Below are 20,611 nucleotides of genomic sequence, written 5' to 3'. Positions count from 1 at the left end.
GAGAAACGTAAACATTTTGACAACCCGAGTTTTAAACTGTACTGTACGTTCGTGAATCTACCATGTCTGAGGTCCAGCACAGCCCCTTATTCCCACTGTCGAGTAAACCGGAGGTCATGAAGGGGTCGCTGAATAGGTCGCTGAATAGGTCGCTGAATGGTTAAGGTGGTCGTTCATCACACCGAAAATCCAAGTTCGATGATTCCTTTTGAGGGTATAATGTGTGATGACCATTTTTGGTGAGTAAAGTATACAGTGTCAATCTGGTGGGCAGTAGGGCTGGGACGGGTAGGAAAAAATGTACTTACCCGAATCGGAATCGAGTACCCGGAAATGTAAGGAATACAGCGCTTCTGTCAACTTTCTGAATATTCAATGACGAGTTGACGGAGATATTTATACAAACCTTGAAAGGATGGCAATAAGACACTGAAACTGAACGTAGGCTATTTAATTTACGTCTGTTTAACAAATATAGAGAGTAACACCATTACATGCATCCCTCGTTACCACTGTTACTGTAACTTGACTCCTCACTGCGCATGGTCAGATGAGTAGTAGTATATACAATGATTGTCCGGGATTAGGTCCAACAAAAGCCTCTGCAAAGCCTTATTTCACAAATAAGGCTTTGGTCGGACCCTTATTTCTTGCTACCATTGTATCTACTACTTTTGATCCCCCGTTGATTTCCCGCCCACACGTGGCACTACTGTGACACTATGTCACGTTGACATCGATGAAACAGTTTAATGTGAATCGCCTATGATCTCTTTGGTGTTTGTAATAAAGGCTTGCCGGGCTTTTTGTATCCCCTGTTCTATGTATTTTTTTTTCTCGTCCTCGCTGATAGCAGACTTACGAGACTCGGATCGAATCTCTCGTTTCAATTTGTTATATTTTGTGAGTTCAGAGAGGATTGAACGAAACTCCTCCTCTGAGATCTTACTGTCAGTGAGTGCCGTGGAAATACGCTCACTTACTGTGTTCAGCTTTGCTTCAGCCAGAACCCTGATCTCGTCATGTTTCAATGCCTTACGATGCAGTCTGCGTGATGCAAACTTAAGCGCCAACCCTAACACCCCTGTCACCCCAGCTGTTATTTCGATACTTAGCACTATAGGTGCAGTCACGATGGTAGCTAACAACCCAACACCTGCCGCCCCTAGTCCCATGCTGGCTGCCATAAGGGCAGTATCAGTCCCGTCCACGGCATTGAAAGCTCTATGGTACTTCTTATATAGTGCTTTCCGCGTGTCGCGGTCTTGTTCTAGTTGGTGTTTTACATCACATAACTGTCTCAAGCGGAACCCGTCTACGGTTTCAAGGGTCTTCGCTACTTCCTCTACGACTGGGTACAGACCCATACTGAGCATATAATATATTCTAAAAAATATCTTTAAAATGTGCGTTATTAACTTTTTGCTCAGTGTATTTGAAGCTTACAAGTCTTAGGCCCTTGTACAGGGAAATAGGGGAGAGGGAAATAGGTAACTGTGCGTCCACATGAACCCTGTCGAGGGAGCCTTCTAAGGACTGTATTGAGGGGACTATAGAGCCCGTTGAGGGGTCCGGTTGTATGACGATACGGCCATGTAGGCCCGCGCTAGGATGTCATAGCGTATTGTCACCCCAGGTAAAAGTTGCTGTTCTACAGGATCACCCCCCATGAAGAAGACTTCTATGGCGAGTGTGGAGCCTGGTTTCACTTTCATAAGGTCCAATTGGGAATTGGGGACGTCAAACTTTAACCCGTCCTCCAAGCCTGAAGTAACTAACACGTTCCCCGTATGATCCCCCATTAGTTGAGCCCTTATAGCATACTTCGGAACGAAAGCCCCGAACAAGATACCATTGTACCTAATTTCGGAGACCTCCCTATCTTTGTTTAACGAGATATAAGGTGCGGTGAGGGTCATGTTGAGCAGCCATTTGGGTTCTATAAAGTGGTCTGGCAGACGCCGCCGCACATACACGCCGTTTCTTAAGTGTAGGACGTACGAGGTGTCTTCCTCGCCAGGCTGATCGAATCCCTCTATGCCTCCTAGACCCCCGAGGGTGATTTTGGGTAGATGATCGGCCATTGCCACCCGTCTATACACGTTGTCTTTCAAGTGTAGGACGTACAAGGCGTCTTCCTTACCAGGCTGATCGAATCCCTCCGTGTCCCCTAGGTCGTTAAGCGTAGCGTTGGGGTGATGACTGGTCATTGCTATAATACTATTACGAGATAATTTCCAACTGGTTTTCTGATAATAGTTCAGGGGTGCACTTCACCCCCATGAAGTGTATGTTGTCGGGTAGGAAGATCTTGGTTAGTGATATCGTGTCTTCCACGATGACGGTGACACCTTGCAGACTGGTTTTGGAGTCGACACCCACCCGCACGTAAACGTTGCAAACGTGATACTGGTGTTGTTTCCCCCACCAGAGTTTGAACCCCTTCACGATCTCAACATCATCCCGCGATGGTTCCCCTAGGTAGACTTGGATGACCAGTGTTGAGTTCGCTGGTAGCCTCTCCAGGATCTTGACCACGCCTTCGAATTCAGACACCAACTGCAATACTACGTTTTGCATGCCCGGTTTACTCGATAGCATATGGGCTGCCATACTGGCGAGTGGGCTGATGACTACGCTACGTCTCTGAGTCGGGACGTAAGCCACTAGCAGGGTTCCGTTGTTCAGGACTTTGTTTAGGTGGTTGTCTTTGTTATCCGTGAACACGTAGGGGGAGCCGAGCCTAATATTGAGAAACCAGTCGTCTTTATCGGGTAATAAAACCCACTTGTCATCTTCGGTGAAGACGAGCGTATATGGCTTGTTTCGGGCGACGGTAGTGCTCTCAACATGGGTTAAGTCGAACAGTTTGCCCCCGAACGATGGGTATATTATCCATTTATCATCCCCGGTGGTGACTAGGATGTACCGAGTGTTGACTGCCGCTCTTGTGGTATCTACTATATCACTTAGATTGTTAGTACCACCGATGGAGGGGACTTCAATGCGTTTGTAAATGTTGTTTTTCAGTTGCAAGGCGTACAATTTACCATCTACTCCGGGGTCGTCGAATCCGCGTGTGTCCCCGAGGTCGGAGATCCCAGCATTGATGCATTTTTTTCAACCTCATCCGGGGCCCTTGTGTGCGCTGGTCATTTTATGTGCAGCGTTATGCTGAGGTATCCTATATTCACGGGATTATGATTTATATCTAACACCGATATTATCAGCTCAGGGTTGTTGCCATGAGTCAACCTCTCATACTGCCGAGGTGAAAACGACTCGGTTCTGCCGTCGTTGTATTTCTCCGTTTTCACCGGTACGGCTCTCAGTATAGTGGAAGGGTGTCCACCTTCATTGTTGTCCGTTGTGCTCACCTGGCCGAGATGAATGCACAGCTCTCCGTACGGTACTAGGTCGGGTAACTTCGTGCCTGTGATGGTAATAATAATAATAATAATAGTTCATTTATAAAGCGCATATTTCCATGCACAATGCATGCTCAAAGCGCTGATGTCAAGACGAAAAGGCTTTTTGGAAAAGGTGGGTCTTTAGCGATGTTCGAAAGGTTGAAAGTTCTGTCATTTCTCTCAAATGTTGTGGGAGATGATTCCATTCTGAGGCTGCAGCATAAGAGAAAGTTCTTTGACCAAATTTAACTGTTCTGACTTTAGGAATACACAGAAGATTATGTTTCTCGGAGCGGAGGGATCTTGTTGGTTTGTATGGAGAAAGGAGGTCGGACAGATATTGAGGTGCACTTCCAGAGAGACATCTGAAGGCGAGAATGCAGAGTTTAAAAGTGATGCACTGTGGAATGGGCAACCAGTGGAGGTCCTTCAACACAGGGGTGATGTGAGCTGACTTGGGTGAGAGAGTGACTATTCTTGCTGCTGTGTTCTGAACCCGTTGCAGTCTACCAATCTGGGATTTTGTTGCACCAGCAAAGAGGCTGTTGCAGTAATCTAGTCTTGTCATCACCAATGAGAGGACAAGGATTTTAGCTGACTCCTTTGTGAGAAGCTTTCGAACGTTTCCAATGTTTCGGAGGAGTAGGAAGCATGTCCTGCACAAGATGGTAATGTGCTGGTCCAATGACAGCTCAGGATCAACAGTCACGCCAAGGTCCTTAACACTGTTAGATAGTGGAACAGTGGTTTCGCCAAAGTGAAACGACTTGATGTTGGTCTGTTCTCGGCGAGGTGTTGTCCCTACCAGAAGACACTCTGTCTTGTCCTCATTTAGCTTCAGCTTGTTGGTGAACATCCATGACTTGATCTGGTCACAACACTCTGCCATGTGGTCCGTTGCAGAATGCACGTCAGTTGGATTTGGTTTGAAGCTGTTATGAAGCTGGGTGTCATCGGCATACAACTGTCGCGAGACTTGAAACTGGTCAATTAGAGTCCCAAGATCCTTTGTATATAGTGTGAAAAGGACCGGTCCCAGTACAGATCCCTGAGGAACACCACATTGGAGATGAACGTTGTCAGAAGAGCAACCATCAATGAATACAGCCTGATGACGATTTGTCAAATAAGATGTGAACCAATCCAGCACTATCCCATCAATACCAAAGTTATTCCTGAGACGAGACAGAAGCCTGCTATGATCAATGGTGTCGAATGCGGCGCTGAGGTCGAGGAGGACCAATAAAGAAGTCATGTTATTGTCAACACTGAGTCTCAAGTCATTAAACACACGGACAAGAGCTGTCTCAGTACTGTGGTCCTTACGGTAAGCCGACTGATATGGCTCGTAGAGGTCATGATGCATCAGATGCTGAGATAACCTGTCTCCCACTGCTCTCTCTATGACCTTGGACATGAAGGTAAGGTTGGATACAGGACGATAATTCTTGAGTTCATCTGGATCCAGATTTGATTTCTTCAGAAGAGGTTTCACTATCGCTGATTTAAATGGAGTGGGCATGATGCCAAGTCTGAGGCTAGTGTTTATCATGTTTGTGAAGACAGGCACAAGAATATCAATGTTTTCTAATAGGAGTGGCGTAGGAATTGGGTCAAAACACAAGATGTTGGCTTAGATTTCCGGATGAGTTTCATTATTTGGTCTTCGGGGGAACTCTGTAAAGGAGTCGAACAACACCAATGCTTGTTGATCACACGAAGATATACTGTCTTGATCATATGTAGAAGTTTCAATCATAGGTTTACGGATTTGCTCAATCTTATCGAAGAAAAATGACCTGATGGTAGTTGTTGGTTTTATCTCATCAGGCGACATACCGAGTGTCCCGCTAATGGATCGACCGAGCCTCAAGGCGTTCATCTTGAGTTCGGCTCCCAGGGGCTTGAAGACCTCGTCGCTTAGCGAGCACACACTGTAGTGGCCGTCAGTTATCTGATTGCGGGCGCCACTGACGAACAGCTGGCGTTGATGTTAGTCCATCGCGGTAGGTAGGTGATATTGCACAGTGCTACTTCAAGTTGTTATCAATCGCGTGCATCAGCTGAACGGCCTCACCACTCGTTATTCCTGGAAGTGTTATGTACATGTGGAAGCCAGCGAGAAGTTGAAAGAATGGGGATACGAGTCGTATCATCACCTCACAACTAGCGAGTGGGATGACCGTTACATGGCTTTCAACAACAGCAAGGATTACCGAGTCTGGAGGTTCGAGCAGGGGGCAGCGGATGACGGGAAAAAGTTCATGCTGGACACGTCGAGAGGGTTAACTCGTGCCGGTGTAATCAGGTTAAACGACTCGATTCGAACGTACGTGTGGGCGCTGTTGGGTGCACAGACGCAAACGCGTTCCAATATTCTAGGTAAGGGGACTGCTTACGACGCTCAGAAACAGTTCGTTGTCAACGTTGAGGATGCTATCAATGCTCCAGTTGATCTCCCGAGTGCCATCAAACGCTACCAAGACGTGTTGGAATATGCCAGGTCGAAAGTCGACTACGTCTTCAACATGGGACTGTACATGGCTCCGAGCGATATGCAACTGAGAGTAGAAAAAGTGGTGGGCTACAACAACGAAATAGTCATAGCCACAGTGGGTCAAAAGTTGGGCGTCAACCTCGATGTTAACACCCCCCACGTCCCACCACCTACGACCGGTGAAACGGGTATAGTGGCACCAGCCCCGGAGCGTGGGGTTCAACCAACACCCCCACAGCCCCATCCTGCACACGTTCAGCCCTCCAATCAGCAGCACATCGATCGTAAAACAGCCCTGGTGGTTGTCGGGGTCGCGGTCAGGTTGGGACTCATTTGGTTAGAAATTCCTTAGCCGCTACGTACACCAAACCCGCCACAGCAATGATGGTTGCCCACAGGTTTTGACCAAACCACGTGGCAGTTTTAGCCAGAGCGCTCAGCAGCCATGAGACGATGCTACCCAGGATGCCGGGTAGGGCTTTGGCGGCCTTACCAGCTAGTTTAGCCAGGGCTTCCCCGAGGGATTTCAGGTGTTTTTTTACCCAGTCTTTGACGCCCCCACCACTTGGTGGTGTGCCGCCACTTGGGGGTGTGGGGGTACCCCCACTCAATGACACCACCAGGGTTGATATGATGAAGCCCAATGCAGTCAGAATGCTGGCGATGGTGATCCCTTGCTCCCGGAACAGGATTCGGATCCTGTCAGCTAACGTGGTGTCTTGGTAGAGGACTCCATCAACGGTTTCCCGCACACGGCTGACCTGGGATCGAAGCTGGTCTCGGAAGGAGGATGCCGTTTCCAGCTGGGTCTTCCTTTCCTTTTCCAAATTACGTATTCGTTCCTCGATGGTGGCTTTCAGAGACTCGTCCTCCGTTTCACCGAGTTTGACTTTTTCATGGGCGATGTGGTCGTCTATCGCGTCCAGTTTGGCCGTGTTGTTCACGAGATGTCCACGAATGGTTTGCATGGCCTTGTCCAGCCCCCGCAGTTCCCGAAAGGTAAATTCGATCCCGGGTAAGGGTTTGTTATGGTAGGTGGCCAACAGCTTTTCAATGTTATCTGTCATGTCTTGATCCGATGTGGCGCCCCTGATGTCTTGCAGATCTTGAACAGCCTCCTGGGGAAGGGCTTTAGGCCGTGTGCCACCGTAATCTATGAAACCTAGTTCATCGCGGATCAAGTCACCCCCATGGCGACTGCCTAGTGTTGATAAGGAAAGCGGTTCTCTCGTGCGCTTATTCATGAGATCGATCTCCGGGTGAGCCCTCAATCGCAGCGTGCCCTTGCCATCGACAAAAAACTTGGAATAGTCTCGCCCCGACGGCTCTACGTAATTTCTATCCCCTTTTAAACCATCGTAAAACCCGTTGACGGCCTGCTTCACGAGTTCGTTGCCTTGTGAGAATGAACCCTCATTCTCGAATGTGGTGTCATCCCCCACAAACGCCTGGGCACTATCATACCACATATCCTTCATAGGGATGTACTCGGCCATTATTTAGTATTAAAACTTATATATTTCATTTATATAACAATGTATGGTAGAAAAATAGATCCTTTAAGAAGATCAAGAGAGCCCCTAGGCGTCAAAGCCGTGCGCCAGTCAGTGACCATCACCAACAATCCCAGCAAGATAGACCAGAATCAAACGCTGCTGGTTAGATTTCCAAACCTTGGCGAAAATGACCTCATTGTACCAGGCACGGTTAGACTGGCGTTCAACCTCACACTGACCTCCGACAACGACAAACGCGAGCTAGTGCGGAACGTAGGTCGAGCCATCAAGAAAACCACCATCAAGATCAGCGGCAACGAGGTGCTGAGTATCGACGACAGCAACGTCTTTCACTGCTACGAGGACCTCTGGAAAAGCGAGGGAGAACGCGTCAATGACGTGTACCAAGGTATCAGCAAATCGACTCGGTTGCGCGATGGGGTATGCCTTCACGGCAGACCAGTTAGCCAAGATCTCGGACGGTGACAAGGCCATCTCCCAAGCGTCCGGGAACAGGTTCTGCGTGCGCTTCGACTTCGAGTTGCTCACGGAACACGCACCGTTTTACCAGGCCGCGCTGGGTGATAGGCTTGAATACAAGCTCACGTTTAACGACTACAGTAAAGTAGTGCGTACGCCGAACGGCGATGAGGCCAGTTACACCATCGACAACATCTCTCTGGAGTTCGACATGGTCACTAACCCGGAGCTGGCCAGGCAGGTTCGAAGCAAGTACTCGGGGAATGTGGCCATCCTGTACGATCGCATACTGAGGCATAGATCGATCGTGTGGGATAAGAGCGACACTGTGTGGAATATCAACCTGAACGTGCTGGCGCGATCAATGAAAGGCATCCTGGTCGTCCCCGTGGAGGATTACGAGCCGTTCCGGAGGGACAGCGAGAAGTTTTTCAACCCCGAGATTGAAAAGGTGGAAGTGACCATTGAGGGCGTGCCCAACCAGCTGTTCAGTCATGGTATGAGGGCATACCAGCAGTGGGATGAGATAAAAAAAGCTACCGGCCATCAAACAACACCCATACATAACCAAAGACCTGGACCTATCCTCCGTGCAAATCGGTGAATACCTGACCACCAAGTACGCGCTGTGGTTGGACATGCGATCTACGGATGATGATAAACTGCACGGAAGCGGTCGCCGCATAGACAACGGCAGCGAGGGGATAACAATCCAGATCACCAAGAAGGCTCAACCCGCTGGCAAGTTGAAATTATATCTGTACGTTATTATGGACGCGCAACTTAATATAGACAATGGGAGATTCGTGCAAGCCATCTACTAGGCCACTGCCTGCTGATTTGCCATGCGACCCACACTGCGCCATAGTGTGTGGGCAGACTGGTTGTGGGAAGACCGTTTTTGTGTTGGATATGTTGGAGGGGTACTACAGGGATGTATTCAACAACATCGTTATCATGTGCCCTACTCTGCAAATGAATAGAACGTACACTGAAAGACCTTGGGTGATGACGGACCCGGACGTACACAGAGTCTACCCGGGAACACGTCTGCAGGACTGGTTGAAAGCTTACAATATAAAATTTAAAGGGGGAGTCGACGCTGGTCATACTGGACGACTGCAGCGCTAATCGTGAGATAACTAAAAGAGAGACATGCTATCGTACCTGGCCTTCTGGCCGACACGCTAAATCACAGTGTCTGGATACTAACTCAGAAGTTCAACTCGGTGTTGAAAGACCTCAGGGAGCAGACGCGATGGGTGGCCTTATTTCACTGCAAGGACAGGGATTCGTTCGAGGAGTGTTTGAGAGAGAACGATGTGATGAGTAAATTAGAACGGGAACGTGTGAAGAAACAGCTCGCTGAAACTAAACACGCTAAGCTCGTGCTCAAGACCGACCAACCCGTGGCTTATAGGGTGTTTTAGCTTAGCAATGCTTAGCAAATGCTTAGCTAAGCTTAGCAATGCTTAGCAAATGCTTAGCATTTAGTTATAGCTATGGTATTTGAAGTGTTCGTCGTGTGCAACTTAACCTTCATTTCTCTGTGTTTTGCCTGCATAGGGTATTATATTGTTAAAACTAAAACTTACTTGTTACATTATAAGATGGAGTGTGGTGAATTGCTAGAACAACTGTTGGTGCCAGTGGGTGATGATAAGCGAGGGGACGATGATAAGCGAGGGGACGATGATAAGCGAGAGAAACTGGTGGCGTTGGCTGTTGGTGGTAAAGCCAAACATTACTTTGGGGACTACACTCCAGATAAAAAATTCACAAAATGTCAGCCGAAGAAATCGATAAGCTGTACGCTAGATACAATGCTAGACTCGGTGCAGAGATGACGAAGACTATAGGATCGGCTATGACCCAGATTTACACTGGTATTGCGTCGTACTTCCTTCCCATCCCCCCGGAGCACCGACTTTACCTGTGGGAAGACCTCGAGAAAGACCCTTTTATCGAACACGCCTTGAGCTCCATCAGCTGCGAGCTGTACCACAAATATGGTATGTTCTTAGCCCCGGTGACGGCGGCGATTATCACGGCAAAGCATTGCCAATTTAAGGAGGGGAAAAATAATAATAATAGTATACAGGATGGATGCTGCACAGGAGGAACCCCAGACCCCTTCAGAGGAGACCGCACAACTGGAGGAAACCCCCAAGTTGGGGAAACCCCAACCCCCTACAGTCACCAGGCAGAAGAATCCTAATAGAGTAGCTGCCGGTAAAAAACGGTGGTGTAACCAACATAAAATTATCACGGTGACTCACCCGACTCGACTCTTGTTGGCTGTAGGCGTAACTGCTGCCGTGGTTATCTCATGGTTATATACACGACCAAGGGAGAAACCCCCGCAATTAGAGGTCAACCCACATATCATGCAATAAAATATATATTTTTATATCATATACATAATGTCTGAGGGGAAATCGTTCGTCAACGACGCATACCACGCCACTGTGGTCACCAGTCTAGCCGTAGGATACGCTCGGTTGACCAAAATGGTGCTTAAACAACCTACTATCAAGCTTGATTTCAACCTGCAGGATATGGGTATGCTAATAATGAACCTTAGTACTACACACCATCCAAGGGGCAAATGGACCGTGAACTGGTCTTCATAGCTCTGGGTATAGCAGCGACCGCGTTGGTTGCAAAACAATTAGACTAAGTACTCATATAAGTATGCTAAACATGAGACCTGCTCCATACCGATGCAAATACATACTTATGGGGAAGAAAGAAGCCTGTGATAGGAGATGCAGGACTGAGGGGTACTGTTGTTTCCACATGGGAAGCCCTAACTACACGTGTTCTGTGTGTGGTATAGGGGTTAAAGGGCACTACTGCCTATGCAAAGCTCACGGGGCGAACGTAGTCAGACATCACCTCATCTACGAGAATAAAAAGGCCTACATAAAAGAACGTAGGCGCCTTCTTAGGATAGACCCCCAATTAAATACTTAACACCCTCCTTAATCCATGCCACTTCCAAAATGACCTGAAATCTGAAGCGTCCCCATAAGTTCAGTTCATCTTTGAGTATGTTTTTAACCAGAGATTCGATCTCAGTTTCCTCAAACATAGTTATACCTAGGTGTGCACAGAGATCGAATCTCTGGTTAAAAACATACTCAAAGATGAACTGAACTTATGGGGACGCTTCAGATTTCAGGTCATATTGGAAGTGGCATGGATTAAGGAGGGTGTTAAGTATACTCGCCCCTTCACATGTGGGCGGGACATCACGACTCAATACCAGATAAATTGATTTACAAGTATACAGGAATACCTGCACAACTTCAAGGAATACTATATCCACCAGTGTAAGTACTGGATTGAAACGGCCCATCTAGTGATTTTATGAGCGCCTCACTATATTTTTTATCAAGGTTGGAGGAGTTACCTCCCTTTCCGGCGGTCCAATTAGAGATTGATATACCTAGGTGTGTACGCAACTATGACTACTGTTAGTGAGCTCAAGCAGATCGCCAGGCAGAGAGGTGTGATCAGTTACTCAAGAATGAGGAAGCCAGCCTTGTTGAGATTACTTAACATACAAGCCCCTCCCACGGCAAAACAATTAAAAATCCAAGCAAAACAGCTTGGGCTCACGGGTTATTCAAACCTTGGGAGACCCGGGTTAGTCGCATTGTTATCACATGACCCCGTAGCAAAACCTCCCACTGTAAAACAATTACAAGCCGAGGTACGTAATTTGGGGTTAGGTGGATATTCCCGTATGAGGAAACCACAGCTTGTAGAACTATTACGGCAGAATAGAGCTATTGACCTACAGTTCATACCCACTGAGCACGCTGTAGGCAACTATTTGAGAGGCTGGCGCATGCATGTTGATAGGAACATAGACGTCACAGATATCAAGCCTCTGATAGCTGATAAAGTCAACCAGGAACTAAACAATCTGGGAAGTATCAAATTTCAGATCACAGTGAAAATGTCGCTCGATAAGCAGGCGGGCGTGGGGGAACCCCCACTGGGGTCATTGAGTATGTTCAGCCTTACTTCCGAGGTAAACAAGAAATCGTCACGCATACAGAGACCATAGACGCATCAATCGATACCAGTTTTCAGCAGATACGAGAATACCTAGAACGCTACACACACTTGGGGTCCGGGTGGGCTGTAGATAAAATCGATAATGCGATAAGGCGGGTCATACCTAGACTTGCCCCCCCCTACTATAAGAAGAAACAGGCCATGGTCAATGTCAAGAATAGAGGAGACGATTGTCTGAGGTTAGCTATCAGGTCAGCCTTGTTTCCAGCTGACACTAATTCGAACAGGCCTTGTAGTTATCCCCAAGACGATGGGCTCAACTGGGATGGTATAGATGAACCAACCCCCATATCCCAGATCACTAAAATAGAAAAACAGAATGATATAGCCATAAACGTCTTTGGGCACGAAGGTAACACAACAATAGTATACAGGGTCAGCCCAGTGTTGGGGGGGACAGGGGGGGAACCCCCCTCGCGTTATCAATATATTCATGATCCAACGAGGTGAAAAGTATCACTACACGTGGATAAAACATCTCGGCCGGTTGTTGCACGATCAGTCGAAACACGTTGGTAAAAAACACTTTTGTGTACGATGTCTGCACGGTTTCAGCCGAGCTGATTTATTAGAATCCCACCGGGAGGATTGTCAAGGTTTCGGGCAGACGACCATACGAGTCGACATGCCTAAGGAAGGTGCCAAAATCCTAAAATTCGACAACGACAAGAACCAAATGTCTGTGCCTTATATCATCTACGCCGACTTTGAAGCCTTGGTCAAACCTGTTGAGGTTGTTGGGGGAACCCCAATCACAGAGAAAACACAGGAGCATGAAGCCTGTGGGTTTGGATACGTGGTCGTCCGTTGTGATGGGGAAACGAAAGCTCCGGTAGTGTATAGGGGTCCCGACGCAGCTGAAAGGTTTCTAAAGTGTTTGCAGGAGGAAGAAAAAATTATTAGGAATGCGCTGTATACAATCGCCCACCACTTAACGGTGATTCGGTGAGAGATCACTGTCACGTAACCAGTAAGTATAGAGGCGCCGCTCACAGCACGTGTAACCTCAAGCTTAGAATCAACCCTAAGACAATAAACATCCCCATGGTCTTTCACAACTTGAGAGGGTACGACTCTCACTTGATCATGCAGGCCATCGCGAAAGTCGACGGCAATCTAACATGCATCCCCAACAACATGGAGAGATACATCTTCTTCAGCTTAAACGCCCTGAGGTTCATCGACTCGGTTCAGTTCCTCCTGTCGTCACTCGACAGTCTGGTCAAGGCCAACGATACCTTCCCTATTACCGATCGATAACCCCGACGCCGAGACTAGACCCCTGCTGATGATGAAGGGTGTGTACCCCTATGAGTACATGGATGGTTGGGCTAAGTTCGCTGAGACCAGACTACCCCCCCATCAGAGAATTTTACAGCAATCTGACCGACTCGGAAATATCCCAAGATGATTACTCATATGCTATTAATGTATGGAATAAACTGGGTTGTGAGAATCTGGGTGACTATCACGACCTGTACTTGAGGACAGATGTACTGCTGTTAGCCGACGTGTTTGAGACTTTTAGGCGGACATGTTTCAAGCAGTATAAACTCGACCCTGCATGGTCTTACACCAGCCCAGGTCTGTCGTGGGATGCCTTGCTTAAAAAGACTGGAGTTAAGTTGGAATTGCTTACAGATTATGACATGCACCTATTCATTGAGAAAGGCTTGCGAGGTGGGATTTCCATGGCAACCAAACGATACGAGAAAGCAAATAATCAATATGTGAAGGGTTATGACCCGAGCAAGCCAACCAATCACATTCTCTACCTCGACGCCAACAACCTGTACGGCTGGGCCATGAGCCAGTATCTACCCACAGGGGGATTCGAATGGGCATCACACGAGGTCGATGTTATGAGCATCGCACCAGATTCGAACAAAGGATATATCCTCGAGGTTGACTTGGAATACCCCAAGGCATTACACACATCACACAACAGTTACCCCCTGGCCCCCGAACGTATGAGGGTTAACCCAGACTGGATGTCTGAGTACCAACATAACTTATTAGGTGGGCGGGTGGCAGACGTTGAAAAACTCGTGCCCAACTTAATGAATAAGACCAAGTACATCGTTCACTATTGCAACCTACAGCTGTACCTGTCGTTGGGTATGAGGCTGACCAAAATACACAGGGTGCTCATGTTCAACCAGAGCCCATGGATGGAGCCTTACATCAGAATGAACACAGACCTCCGAAAGCTTGCCACCAGTGACTTTGAGAAAAATTTCTACAAGCTCATGAACAACTCGGTGTTTGGTAAGACTATGGAGAATCTGAGGAAATGCGTGACCGTGAAGCTGGTTCGGTCGAATGAGGAAGACAAGCTCAGGAGACTGATAGCCAGTCCAGCATTCAACCGTAGCAAGATATTCACCGATGACCTGGTTGCCCTACACATGAAGAAAAGCCACATAAAAATTCAACCGCCTGTTTACGCGGGGATGAGCATCCTCGATTTATCCAAACACCTGATGTACGACTTTTACTACAACGAGCTTAAGAAACAGTACGACGACAGGTGTGAAGTGCTGTACACTGACACGGATTCCCTGCTGATGGAGATTCGAACCGAGGACGTGTACGAGGACATGAAGAAACGCCTCGATTTGTACGACACCAGCGACTACCCCAAGGACCATGCCATACACAGCACGGTAAATAAAAAGGTCCTAGGTAAGATGAAGGACGAGTGTGCTGGCACGCCCATAGCCGAGTACATAGGTTTGAGGCCTAAGATGTACTCCATCCTGAAGGCCGGCAATGGTGAGATACGGAAGGCGAAGGGTGTTAAGAAGTATGTGGTGAAACAACACATCAAACACGTCAGATTCAAGGAAGCCCTGTTCAAGACCCGTACCTTTAGACATAAAATGAACACACTTAGAAGTGATGGGCATAGGATATGCGGACTGACTATAAACAAGACGTCCCTGTCGCCGATTGACACTAAACATTGGATAGCTATTGATGGGATAAACACGTACGCATACAGACATGAGAAAATTGAACCAAGAACATAGGTGTATATAAACAGGATACCCTGTCCAGGTGGTATGTCACAGAACCAGAGAAAGTTTGAGGCTATTTACTACAGCCCACGTGGGTACTTGAAAGGAGCTAGCGCTGTACATAAGCTGGCTAAAATGGCGCGAGTACCCCCGGAGGAGGCCAAAGCGTGGCTTGAAAAACAAGCCCTTTGGCAGATCTATTTGCCGCCACCAGGCTACGTGCCTAGAAGGAAGTTTGGTATTAACATACCTAATAGCGTTCACCAGGCCGACCTCCTATTCCTACCCCACGACAAGAGGTACAAGTATGCCTTAACCGTCGTGGACGTGGCCAGTCGCTACAAGGAAGCCGAACCCTTGACCGCGAAAGACTCTGCACAGGTAGCCAGAGGATTCGAACGTATATACAAACGCAGTCCGCTGACGTGGCCAACAGAGCTGCAAGTTGACCCCGGCCGGGAGTTCATGGGTGTCGTGTCACAACTGCTAGCCAAACACGATACCAAGGTCAGACGTGGCACGGCCGGAGCCCATCGCAGCCAAGCCATAGTTGAGAGATTTAATAGGACTTTGGCTGAGCGCTTATTCGGACATCAGTATGCGAGGGAGATGGCCAACCCGGCGAAGCGATCGACTGAATGGGTCGCGAGGTTACCTAAGGTAGTGTCGGCAATCAACCATGAAGTCACCCGTCTCACCGGCAAGAAACCGGCAGACGCTATCAAACTAAAATCAATAGTGTCAGAGTCGGCTGCTCCATTGCGTGGGAAAGAGAAACAGATACCAGATAGGGCCCTAGTGAGGTATCTTTACCAGCCGGGGGAACACGAGGGTGATAGCCTTAAGCGAGCCACTGACCCAATATGGTCAGTCAAAACTTACAACATAGATAAAGTGGACATCAAAGCAGACGAGCCTAACTTGTACTACTTGAGGGATGGGCCAGGGAGAGGGCTCGTTAGACAGGAATTATTGATCGTACCGTACGGCACAATGTTACCTCCTGTCAACACGGCATAGCAATGATGCAATCCCAGGATAGACCCGTTAAACCGAGATACTCCAGCTAAGTCCCCGGTAGCTCAATCGGTTGAGTGGTGCGGCCCATTATGTATAGTTTGCGCGAGCTATACATGTGGGTTCGTATCCCGCTGTTGCCTCAGGAGATTCCTTGCAACTTTGTGTGATGTGAGGTGTTTCGGTAAGGAATCAAGACCATATCAGTTGGGTCGCTGAAAAGGACTTAGCTGAGTGGGGCACTCTCATGGCGAGAGAAAGGCAGCCGACGCAATTCCCCTTGGGAGAAGGCGCAACATCATCTTTCGATTTCACCCTTGGGGAATTGTGGCTGCCGGGGACATTTTACTACTTTTTAGAACCTTTCTCTCTTTCTATAGATCATAGTGTTACAGTAGTGCCACGTGTGGGCGGGAAATCAACGGGGGATCAAAAGTAGTAGATACAATGGTAGCAAGAGCTAAGTGTCCGACCAAAGCCTTATTTGTAAAATAAGGCTTTGCAGAGGCTTTTGTTGGACTTGATCCCGGACAATCATTGTATATACTACTCAGATGTGTTACAGTCGTTAAAAATGACCTCCATTAATCGGACAATACCAGTGATTCAAATGTGTGTTACGCCAATAATGAAAAAGACAAGTTATTATGTACCCTTGCCATTACACAGTTCTCTCCGTTTCCGGGTACTCGATTCTTAGAAATAGTACTCGATTCCAGCTGTACCCGACCCGGATTCGAGTACCCGAGTACCCGTCCCAGCCCTAGTGTGCAGTGTCTGTAAATCTGAGTGTGCGATTCCCGAATATGTAAGTTGGTGTGTGAAACTGAAACTGAAATGTGTAGACGAGGTTGCTCTTGATGTTTTCCCACTGACGTCATGCTGTACCCTTTCCCCCTTTACGTAATTGCTACGTCATCAATTGCAGGTCCTAGTGCCCATCTGTGACGGCGTGCTGCTGGTCCGCCGTGCCGAGGAGACCCTAGTCTAGGGGACGTCGCTGTCTGTACCAATTGGGGAAAAGGGTCAGCTCTTTAGTAATTTACGTATATATTCCAAGGAAGAAAGTTTTATTCCATACAAAATTTCTTTTGTACGGATATAAGCTTGTCATATGTTGAAAATGTTGTCTTAATAAACATCGCAATTGTTTCTGTATTGTGTATTCGTTTTCACACCACTCCCGATAAATCGTCTAAATAACAGGAACGGGATTAGTTGTCCTAAGCACATAAATAAATCCCCGGCCGCGTCATACCAAATGACGTTAATATGTGGTACTTGTTGGTTCTTGCATGGCGCTCGGCATTAATGGGTACAACAAGGACTGGTCGGCTCGGAGTCAGTATAATGATAGATTATTAAACAAGTTTTTTATTTTTAGGGCAGAAATTCTGCAAAAGCCTCAGAGTGGGTATGATGTTTTTATTATGATCTGCGTTTCAATGAGCATGTTATGTTTATTAGTTTTCGAGTTAGATTGCAAGTCATCGGTCCGCTTTTGAGCCAAACGCACCATAGTACATATATACATTCTGATGACATTGTCTGTATCAATACCAGTGAGATAATTGATTATCAGGCATGGTTCCGGCTGTGAAGGGTCATCAGGATCCGCACCTTCAGGAACTTCACTTGGGGTTTACGACGTGGACATGCTTTATGAGTATTCACGTATTCATTTTGTGAATGCTAATTTCCTCCACAGTATGGCAGGAAGTACATACGCTTAGTATTGCATGGGGAGTATATTTACTATGTAAGTAAATGTATTAATGCTATGAGTTGGCTAGACGAGCCGCAAAAGAAATCTTGCTGAAACAGGAGTCTCGATAAAGTCGCTTTTAACATGTCCGAACCAACCCGTGAATATCCTGGTCAGCAACCGTCTTCAGCAGCCACATGCTTGTCGTAAGATGCGACTGATAGTGAAGCAGCTAAGAAAAGTGTGCATATAATGATAAAAGCACAAACGTTGGTCACAATTTCACGAACATTTTTAAAAATAATTTCCGATATGGAGGCACATGTTTTGTTTTTGTCTGTGTCCGTGTTTCCTCTTACATAGTCAGCATAGACAATCATTACGAACCTATAATTTCACAACTAATGATTTACATGTACAGGGAAAGAGAAGAAATAGTGAATTTACATTAGGATTAAACACCCCCATACGACTCAAGGCCAAGTGTGGCAGATAATCGGGAGGGAGCAGTCATTATTTTATTATTATATTATTCCAGTAACATCTCTAAACTACGGAAGCGTAGTAGGGCCACGTTGAAAAATTTTTTTGGTCTAACTATCTCCTACGTAGGACTTACTATCTCCTACGTAGGACTTAGTATCTCCTACGTAGGACTTACTATCTCCTACGTAGGACTTACTATCTCCTACGTAGGACTTAGTATCTCCTACGTAGGACTTACTATCTCCTACGTAGGACTTAGTATCTCCTACGTAGGACTTAGTATCTCCTACGTAGGACTTACTATCTCCAACGTAGGACTTACTATCTCCTACGTAGGACTTAATATCTCCTACGTAGGACTTCGTATCTCCTACGTAGGACTTAATATCTCCTACGTAGAACTTGGTATCTCCTACGTAGGACTTGGTATCTCCTACGTAGGACTTAGTATCTCCTACGTAGGACTTAGTATCTCCTACTTAGGACTTAGTATCTCCTACGTAGGACATAGTATCTCCTACGTAGGACTTAGTATCTCCTACGTAGGACTTAGTATCTCCTACGTAGGACATAGTATCTCCTACGTAGGACTAAGTATCTCCTACGTAGGACTTACTATCTCCTACGTAGGACTTAGTATCTCCTACGTAGGACTTAGTATCTCCTACGTAGGACTTAGTATCTCCTACGTAGGACATAGTATCTCCTACGTAGGACTTAGTATCTCCTACGTAGGACATAGTATCTCCTACGTAGGACTTACTATCTCCTACGTAGGACTTACTATCTCCTACGTAGGACTTGGTATCTCCTACGTAGGACTTGGTATCTCCTACGTAAAAGGTAAGTTAGCATATATACTTGGTATCTCCTACGTAGGACTTAGTATCTCCTACGTAGGACTTAGTATCTCCTACGTAGGACTTAGTATCTCCTACGTAGGATTTACGATCTCCTACGTAGGACATAGTATCTCCTACGTAGGACTTAGTATCTCCTACGTAGGACTTAGTATCTCCTACGTAGGACTTACTATCTCCTACGTAGGACTTAGTATCTCCTACGTAGGACTTAGTATCTCCTACGTAGGACTTGGTATCTCCTACGTAGGACTTGGTATCTCCTACGTAAAAGGTAAGTTAGCATATATACTTGGTATCTCCTACGTAGGACTTAGTATCTCCTACGTAGGACTTAGTATCTCCTGCGTAGGACTTAGTATCTCCTACGTAGGATTTACTATCTCCTACGTAGGACATAGTATCTCCTACGTAGGACTTAGTATCTCTTACGTAGGACTTAGTATCTCCTACGTAGGACTTAGTATCTCCTACGTAGGACTTACTATCTCCTACGTAGGACTTAGTATCTCCTACGTAGGACTTAGTATATCTCCTACGTAGGGACTTAGTATCTCCTACGTAGGACATAGTATCTCCTACGTAGGGACTTAGTATCTCCTACGTAGGACATAGTATCTCCTACGTAGGACTTACTATCTCCTACGTAGGACTTACTATCTCCTACGTAGGACTTGGTATCTCCTACGTAGGACTTGGTATCTCCTACGTAAAAGGTAAGTTAGCATATATACTTGGTATCTCCTACGTAGGACTTAGTATCTCCTACGTAGGACTTAGTATCTCCTACGTAGGACTTAGTATCTCCTACGTAGGACTTAGTATCTCCTACGTAGGACTTACTATCTCCTACGTAGGACTTAGTATCTCCTACGTAGGAGATGATAAATAGCTAGTGCAGCATAGTCCATTTGCCCATTCTTTCATGATGTACTTTGTGTTTGAACAGGTTCTTTACTATGAGTGTTGACGATATTGTTGAATAGCTTCGGTCTCGCGATGTGCCTCAGCGAGTACTCGAGAAATTACGGACAGAAAAGGTAAGTTAGCATTCATTTCTTTCTGGATGTGTCATTGAGTCAGCTTTGTCAGTATGTTGGTCATATGATAGATTAAGTGTTCAAAACAAACAATTGTGTCTTTCAACAAAGAAATGAAAAGACGAACCTAAGACAAAATGAACAGGTGCAAAGTTTTTCGATTTCTATAACTGGATGAAGTAACCATACTGGATAAATTAGCAACACTAAAGTATCCACAGAATATTTCGTCTTTCTAGTCAAATATTATGTATGTCTCACTGAGGTACGTGGAAAAGTATATGTGGAAAATATGAACTGTTTTTTACATGTCAAGAGATAAAAAGATATGAGGTTTTACTGAAACCTCTCGTCATTAAAATAGCGCCATTTACTCAATATTGTGATATTGGTATCTTCATATGGCGTCATATCAGTTATCAGTAAGGTCACACGATTGTTTTAGGCTTCATTCTACTGCGATAAATTACACAACTGAATTCATTGAAGTGGCATGATATGTCATTGCAGG

General features: G+C 46.5%; 1 protein-coding gene across 4 annotated transcripts in view; it reads left to right on the top strand.

Moving 5' to 3' along the window:
- Nucleotides 1-17,068, top strand: part of LOC124265607 (O-methyltransferase MdmC-like) — a 29,565-nt gene extending 12,497 nt beyond the window's left edge. For all 4 annotated transcript variants that reach the window (XM_046700390.1, XM_046700392.1, XM_046700394.1 and 1 more), the window contains exon 6: nucleotides 16,938-17,068. In XM_046700390.1, coding sequence (XP_046556346.1) covers nucleotides 16,938-17,000 — 63 coding nt within the window. In that variant the 3' untranslated portion in view covers nucleotides 17,001-17,068. The remainder of the gene's footprint in view (nucleotides 1-16,937) is intronic.
- The last annotated feature ends 3,543 nt before the right edge of the window (nucleotides 17,069-20,611 follow it).

The sequence above is a fragment of the Haliotis rubra genome, unplaced genomic scaffold (assembly GCF_003918875.1).
Source record: "Haliotis rubra isolate DU_JTF1 unplaced genomic scaffold, ASM391887v1 Scf987, whole genome shotgun sequence".
NCBI classification, from domain to species: Eukaryota; Metazoa; Mollusca; class Gastropoda; order Lepetellida; family Haliotidae; genus Haliotis; species Haliotis rubra.
The sequence above is the reverse complement of the archived record's forward strand: the minus strand, read 5'-3'. Positions and strand labels throughout refer to the sequence as shown.